Source organism: Scylla paramamosain, chromosome 9, assembly GCF_035594125.1.
Source record: "Scylla paramamosain isolate STU-SP2022 chromosome 9, ASM3559412v1, whole genome shotgun sequence".
In the NCBI taxonomy this organism is placed as follows: domain Eukaryota; kingdom Metazoa; phylum Arthropoda; class Malacostraca; order Decapoda; family Portunidae; genus Scylla; species Scylla paramamosain.
In genome coordinates this window covers 21,125,385-21,133,572 of record NC_087159.1, presented here as the reverse complement: position 1 = coordinate 21,133,572, position 8,188 = coordinate 21,125,385, and the positions used below count along the sequence as shown (strand labels likewise).

The 8,188-nt window shown below is 41.2% G+C and overlaps 1 protein-coding gene and 1 long non-coding RNA gene across 4 annotated transcripts; one reads left to right on the top strand and one right to left on the bottom strand.

Moving 5' to 3' along the window:
• Window positions 1-1,318: 1,318 nt before the first annotated feature.
• On the top strand, window positions 1,319-2,401 carry LOC135103711 (uncharacterized). The gene is made up of 2 exons (XR_010270171.1): window positions 1,319-1,510; window positions 1,555-2,401. It is a non-coding gene; the product is annotated as an uncharacterized LOC135103711 (long non-coding RNA).
• On the bottom strand, window positions 1,805-6,784 carry LOC135103710 (uncharacterized). 3 transcript variants are annotated; one of them, XM_064010326.1, is made up of 4 exons: window positions 5,610-6,784; window positions 5,207-5,403; window positions 4,315-4,470; window positions 1,805-3,971 (listed from the first exon to the last, which is right to left on the bottom strand). In XM_064010326.1, exons 1-4 carry the CDS (start codon window positions 6,116-6,118, stop codon window positions 3,529-3,531), a joined length of 1,305 nt encoding a protein of 434 aa, XP_063866396.1. In that variant the 5' UTR covers window positions 6,119-6,784; the 3' UTR covers window positions 1,805-3,528. The 3 variants fall into 3 exon arrangements, with proteins under 3 accessions (XP_063866396.1, XP_063866397.1, XP_063866395.1); XM_064010327.1 differs by having other exon boundaries at window positions 1,805-3,974; window positions 5,622-6,749; XM_064010325.1 differs by having other exon boundaries at window positions 1,805-3,974; window positions 5,610-6,741.
• Window positions 6,785-8,188: the final 1,404 nt, after the last annotated feature.

Below are 8,188 nucleotides of genomic sequence, written 5' to 3'. Positions count from 1 at the left end.
CAGGCAGAATTTCAATATTATCTACAGGTAAGGTCAGAATTGTCAGCAGAACAAGAATGTATTCTGAGGGAAGTAGTTATCCCAGAAAGTTTAAGAAAGCAGGTTTTAAGTGAAATACATGCTGACAATCATGGTGTTGTAAAATCAAAGGCGATCGCAAGGACGTATGCGTGATGGCTGGGAATAGATGTAATGATAGAATCATGTGTAAAACAATGCCCAAACTGCTCAGCTTTTCAAAATAATCCTAAGCCAGCACGCATGCATCCTTGGGAATACCCTAGACAGCCTTGGCAAATATTACATTTAGACTTTGCAGATCCTTTCTTTGGTCACTCATTCCTAGTAATTGTAGATGCTTATAGAAAATGGCCAGAAGTAATATCTATGAGTTCAGCAACAGCATCAGCTACTATAAAAGCTTTAATGCCAGTCTTTGGCACTCATGGACTTCCAGTTCGCATTGTGACGGATAATGGTCCACAATTTTGCTCGAGCGAATCTTCAGAATTTCTAAAGGTTAATGGAATAGAGCATACTAAGTCAGCACCTTACCATCCTGCCACAAATGGTGAAGCGGAACGCTTTGTGCAAACCCTTAAACACAACATGAAATGTAAGAGTGCGACATCTGCTGATATTAATACTCATGTCAGTAAATTCCTATTATCCTATAAAACTTCTGAACATATTGTTACTGGACAAAGTCCATCACAGTTATTGATGGGTAGAATAGTCAGGAATAAATTAGATTTATTTAAACCAGACTTCTACATACAACAAAATAATCGTGAATGGCAACAAGTAACTAAACATCAAACTGTGAATGAATTCAAACCTTCTTCACCAGTAATGGTTCGCTCATAGAACACATGTGAAATGGGTCCCAGGCCAAGTTACGAAAGACGTAGGACAAATGCACTATGAAGTCAATGTTGGTGGACATGTATCAAAACGTCATGTTGACCAACTTAAACCTTGAACAGCTCCAACTCAGGAAACAAATAGAGACCAGACCAATGTAGAACCTGTGCCTTTGGAGAACTAGCGAGATAGATATACCTGAGCAGCCTAGTGACTTCAGTGTTACTTCTACTCCTCCAGAAAATATCAATAGGAGAATTCTTCCACCTCGAGGAACAAGAAGAGTTCCTCCAGAGCGCTTTGATTTGTAAGTTTTCCTTTCTTCCTGACAAGGGAAGGGAAGTGATATGAATTAAGAATAGAGTAAGAATTATTTGCATGTTTACGTTGTACATTTTTATACTTTTTGTTACGCCCCAAACACTCACACACACGCACCTACATCCAAGAACTCACACCCCAGTGGGCAAATGTCACGTAATTCACGTGGAATACACGTGGATCCTGCACGTGGATTACTCATGGATATTTGATGGAAAATGCAAAATCGAATTCACGTGAAAATGAACACGTGGAATACACGTGTACAAATTCACGTGTAATACACGGTAATATCTGGTGGAATAATCCATGTGTTTATTTATCCGTGAATTATCTGAGCTTTTGTAGTTGATTCCAACAAGTTTGAAGGCTGCATTATCGTGCTCTGGTAATCTGCATGTCATCAGTGCATCCAGTCTCTCAGTATATGTTTCTGTATCATTTACGTAAGCTATAGTCAAATAGGCTATTATAAACAGAAACATATCCTTTACGAGACCGCACATTGTTGACAGGCAGGCTGGTAGAGCACGATAATGCAGCCTTCACACTTGTTGAATGCAACCATAGTACTGTGCAATTTCAGAATACAAGGTAGGCATGTAAAAAATACAAGTAATACAGAAAGTGTGTATATATATATATTCTTCAGTCTTACACTTTTTCATAAATTTAATAATCTTCATCCTTGTAAAAATATCAAAACCAAAATAATTTCCATATTTTATGAAAAAAAAAAAAAGTTAGTGCTTGCATTTTTATATATAAAGGCTTTCAAGATATCTGACTTGAATGAAGAATAACTGCAATATATAAATGGATGATCCCAGTAATACAAAAAATTAAAACTTTGTTTAGCCACAATCCATCCATAGCCTGACACCTGCTCCTATGCATTACCTCCCCATGCCATGGTCCAGAACAGCAGAAACCACCCTTGAACTGTGAGGGTGACCATCCGCCATCCCGGGCCACGACTCAATAAATGGGTTCCCATGGCACTTGTGCCTAGCATTATCCCTGGGCATGTGCCACAAGTGGGACTATAAAAGGTAGAGAAGAATGGGCAGATCCCCAGCCTAGTGTCACCCTAAACAGTAGAGGTATATAGAACAAGAGAAAGACAGAAATGGCTATGGGAAGTAAAGGACACCAACCCTCACTCTGACAAAGAGTCAGCCCACCACTCGGAAAAGTAAGAGAACGTAAAAGAAAATGGACAAAAAGCAAAGGGAAATGAGAAGGGAAAATATGTCAAGCGGTAAAAAGACCTGCTATGGGCTAGTAAAAGAGATCCCCACCCAGGGCCAGAATCAGTCGCCTCTTACGGCACACAGCCGACATGGAGAGGGCTACATTCTAGTATCTATGTAGCCCCAGGGGGAATATATGCAAAGAATACCAGGCCTGCCACAAGTACACAATATGCTTAAAACAATACAGACCACAGTTGTCAATGAAATTAAGCATTTTGTGAATTGATACTTGTGTAGCTCCATACTTTTTCATTTACGTAAAAATACATGGGAACCTAAGTGGTAGGCAAAAGCAAAATTATAAATTAAAATGTTATATCTATTACTAAATTACAAAATAAATAACTGTTAATAATACTAGTTTGCTTTTATAATCTGAGATCATTAATATCATCTCACATAAATATCATGAGGTAATATCCCAATCGGTTCAAATTTTACAGCAGTAAGTCTCTCTCCACATCTTAAAACCATTCTTAAGCTTGAATCCCATAACGACAAGTTGAAAGAACCAGGACCAGGTTAGCGTGGTGGCGGGAACAGCTTGTCTGAGGTTCGGTTCTCGGCGGTCCTGGTTCTTTCATTCTTAAGCTTCTCTAACATCCCCCCTTATACTGTTTACACATCAATAAATTTTGTCATTCTGATAGAAAAAGAGCTTCTTTAAGAGAGAGAGAGAGGGGGGAGGAAGGGAAATGTACACATAGTTACAATATATAAGGTCATCTGTGTACAATCAGTCATGAGATAAATTTACCAGCATTTTTTTAGTAACATACAAAATGAAAATACTTTATCTAGTCATACCCACTGCCACCAGAAGTCGAACCCGGGTCTCTTGAGTGAGAGCCAGGCAGCAAGACCCCTACACCACAGTGGTGTAGTGGTCGTGCTGTCTGGCTCTCACTCAAGAGACCCGGGTTAGACTCCTGTTGGCAGTGGGTATGACTAGATTTTTCACTGCGCTATTGCAGTTCATCTTGGTATGAAAATACTTTACTTCACCAAGGTCATGCATGAGACAAAGATTGGTTTGTTTTAACATTCTTGCAGATCTTAACTGATTGTAAGTACCATTTTACATCAGCTAATTTTCATTTTTCAATTTTGGAGCATTACGCAATTTTGCTGCAACTATCATTTGTATTTCTGTCACATTTGAATCTGAGAACTTTTTAAGCACGTCACCTTGGTCATGGCTTCTTCTTCGGTGAGGTGTGTCATGGTGTCTCCTGTCATGGTGGTCAAGATTGTCACCTCGATCATGGTTTCTTTTTTGGTAAGGCGTGTCATGATGTCTCCTGTCATGCTGGCCACTGCCATCACTGTTGTCAGATGACTTGGATGTCTTGCTGGATACCGAATCTTTTGTTGCACTGCACTCCATCATCCCATGGGTTCTGGTGGACCGCATATCCAAAGACACCTTAGGAGGAGGTGTTGGAAGTACAACCTGTGAAGGAGCAGAAGCTACCTTATCTTGAGAGGTTGTGACCTGTGGCTTCTGTGAGGCTGGCTTCATGTGGACAGCTTCTGTGGAAAAATCATTACATATTACAAAGACACGAAAAAAAAAAAAAAACTGTGAAAGGGCTTGGTGTTGGGGGCTGTCAAAGACAAATAAAAGGAGTCAGTGAATAGTCCGGGGAAACCCTTCACCTGTAAATGTTTACAGTCAGACACTTTGTAGACAAAAATGAGATTGAAGAAATTTGCTAACCAAACCACTTTGTGTTTTCCCAGCTATCCCCCACCTCTCAGTTCTCTCAGTTTGTCAATCTAATTATTAATGAACAATAGTATTGCTGTTGTATTCACTGTTATGATTTTCTTCTTTCATAAATTGTTTTCAAATATGACCAGGTATGCCTACCATGTAAGTTTTCACTGCTGACAAAGTCATCAGGCAGATTTTTCTTACAACGTTTTCTCCTTTTTCTCATGAGTAGACCTTCATCAGGATCACTGTTGCTCTCAGAACTCTCCACCGTAGATGTCAGATGGTAGGTATCGCATTCTTGAAAACTATCTGAGGGGGAAAAAAAAAAAAAAAAAAAAAAAAAAAAAAAAAAAAAAAAATATATATATATATATATATATATATATATATATATATATATATATATATATATATATATATATATATATATATATATATATATATATATATATATATATATATATATATATATATATATATATATATATATATATAGCGTTGATGAAGTTTCTTGAAATACTTGGGTTATGAACAAGACGTACTCAGTACCATAACTTTATTTTGCACTAAGTTTCGCCACTCAGACTGCTGGCATCTTCAGTCTAATAGAATAAAATACATATTAAATTTACAATTACACCAAAATACTTAAAATATTATAATATAAGATTCCACACCAATACCTCTTATATTAGCCTGAAGATGCCATCAAGTCTGAGTGGCGTAACGTAGCGCAAAATAAAGTTACGGTACTGAGTACATCTTGTTCATAACCCATATATATATATATATATATATATATATATATATATATATATATATATATATATATATATATATATATATATATATATATATATATATATTGCATACCTCGACCACTGCCCATCTCAGGCGCCAAACATTTCATTACCAGCCCTAAATTTTTGTGACATTTATCTCAATCAGGTACAGCTAAAAGGCAACAAAAATGAGCATTTCTGAGGTGAATAAACATGAAAGTGAACGTCATCCAATAACAGCAAGATAATAGTAAAACACCAACCAGAAGTGATCTTCACTTTTTTCAACATAAACTTTCTCCATGATGCAGGGTCTGGTTCTTGCTGATTATGAAGGGCATTCTCAGCATTAACTCCTTGTGGCCAAAACAAGGTTTGGTTCTCTTCTAATACCCAGCTGGATGGCACCACACCCTCTTCTTCTTTCTTACCCTCCAACCAAACTGCTCGTTTCCACATTCTAAATATAAAATATAATTAATCAATGGGCTATGTTCATGCTTTGCATATTTTGTTTCATTAATAACATCAGCAGTAAGATATTCAAGTACGAATAATACAATATTTAAAAGCTAGGCATGTTGGCAGTTTTACCTCTTCAGATAGGTATATGACAAGAATAAAAACCTAATTTCTATATTTTAAATGTAGTATAGAAACAATTACCCATGTCTCAACCTGACAAAATCCTCTTCATAAGCCGAAGAGCAGCACTCCGGGCTGTACTGGCACACAAGGCACAAGGGAGACGAAGAGGAGAGTGAAGATGCAGATGAACAGTTTTGAGATAAAGAACAATATACCCACGTGGACCCACACACAAGTACCCCCGCGCGTGTGGGCGCGCACATGAGCTGTAAGAGGGTAGTAGATGCAGGCGAGAGGCCTGTGTTTACATGAAAAACTACTGCTGACTCAGCACGGTGGGCCTGGCGCTGGGGATAACAGCAACAACCCTCGTGGGAAGCGAGGACAGACCAAGACAGAAACAAAGTATCTCCGGTGAGCGGATGCTCAGCGATCTCCGCCTTCAGGAAGCCTCCTGTCAGCGTCTCCGTCAGTGCCTCACGGAGGATTGACTCCGCACCTCGTGACTGACTAAGATTAACGTGCAGTGCTCCGTCTTCAGACTCAGGGAGTGCGGATGCTTGTGCTCTCGGCGCGCCGGAGGACATTCCTTGTCGGCCCCTCCGTCACCGACCCCTCCGGCATCCAGGGAGGTAGTTGGAATGTATTACAGGACTAGATAGTGTGCAGCGAACTAGTATGATATCTGCAAGTGGAAGCGTCCCCAGTGCCACAGCATCGGACCTGGCGCACAGCAGTGCACCGGCCCGAGGGGAGCCTGGGGCCCAGAAAATTCTACGGATATCGAATACCATAATTCTCTCAACAAACCTCGACGGCAACCAGCGGTTACCATCCCAACCAGTCTAGCCGGTGACCCAGAGCCACAACGACCCTCCTGCACGCCCCTGCCGGCGCCTCTGCCCAGGGAAGGCTGTGCAGTTGACGGTGGCAGACAGCTCTCTCCCTTCCCGGCCACCGCGGGAGCAACATCATCGAGGGAGAGGTACCCCAGCCTAGCCGGTGATTCGGAGCCACAACGCCCCTCCTGCACGCCCCTGACGGCGTCTCTGCCCAGGGAAGGCAGTGCAGTTGACGGTAGTGGATGGCTCGTTCACATCCCGGCCACCGCAGGAGCAACGTCGTCGAGGGTTATGTACTTCAACTTAAGGCATGATTGGGCGGGCCGACAGGCGATCCTGGGGAACCTTGCTGTGCTGCGGAGCCCCTCAGGAGGGACAGGGAGGGTGCTCCCCCGGCATAGCCAGGGGAATTACCGGCCTAGAAATGTAGAAGTGTAGAGTGTACATGTGCCCAACCCAACACCTGAAGATAGAGAGGTGTCGGGGGTAAAGACATGCCATGCCATTGGCCGATCAGATAGAATGCTGGTTAGCAGTGGGGGACGGTAACCCCTAAGGAGTCGCCGGTTCCCCGTAACCCCCCGGTGGGGCATAACACTTTTGTATATTGCCACGATAGGATTCCATACCACATATTGTAAGTTTTGTTACTGATAGCTTCTAGAATATCCAGGAGGTGAACCTGAGACGTTCAAGGCAAGATGTAATCGTTTTACTGTTTTCACTCAATAAATATTAAGTGCCTCTACGCGCTTATCTGTCCTCCTCAAGACAGGCACACGTCGACGAGAATGGGATATGGTGTTACTACCCTGATTACTACATGATATACGTATTACAGGTACGTAAGGTGGTACTGTGGAATGGTACTCATAGATGCTGGTAGGCCACATACACAAGGGCTTCCATCCCAGCCATCAACGTCAAGCTATGGGAGATGGCGGAACGAGTATGGAGGAAGATGGGTGAAGAGGGCTGGGAGCAATTCCAGTCCTTGCAGGAACTACACGCATCGGCTCATGACTGTCAGAATCAGTGTTTCCCTAGGAACCTCTGGACAATAGAGAGAGAACCATTCCCCGCTCCCAGATATACCTAATATCTAATGCTACAATGACTGACATAGTGAAAAAAAAAATAATAATAATGTAATATAGAAAATCTAATGTAATATAGAAATTGAAAAGTAATGAGTGAACTCAAAACAGTGACAGCTAGTGCTATGTGGACTTATTTACTTAATATATAATGTATTTCTTCATTAATTTTATAATAAATATGTTAAAACTGTCAACCTACATGAACAACGACTCTTCACACCAAACTATACTTAACTTTAACCTTCTAAAATAAAATTAGCAGCCCGGACTGCTCGGAAACTTTTACCCTTCTACTGTATTTCTATTTTTCATACCTTTTTCTTCCACTTTGAGTGTATACACACATTCTGTTCATTGTACTTTGTAATATGTACTATTGTATCCATATATAAGATACCTACACACTTTTTGTATATAACTCTCTTAATAAACTGTTAAACTGTTTAAACGCAGGGTGAGTTCCCGCCAGGATTCAACCCAGAGAAGACTCATGTTATCTTCGCTCCTACCCGTGCCTTTATTCTGCACCTGCAGAGGGCAGTGTTGCGCCCTGCTCCCATTTAAGGACGTGTGTGCCGTGCAAGTGACTGTGTAATGTGCCTGCCAGGAGAATAAACCATGTGAGTCCACGTGCTTTGTGTGTCTCTCTATACCCGTCTGCCTGTCTGTTGGTGTGGCTGGTGACCGCCGAGGTGCCTCCCGCCTAGGGACTACA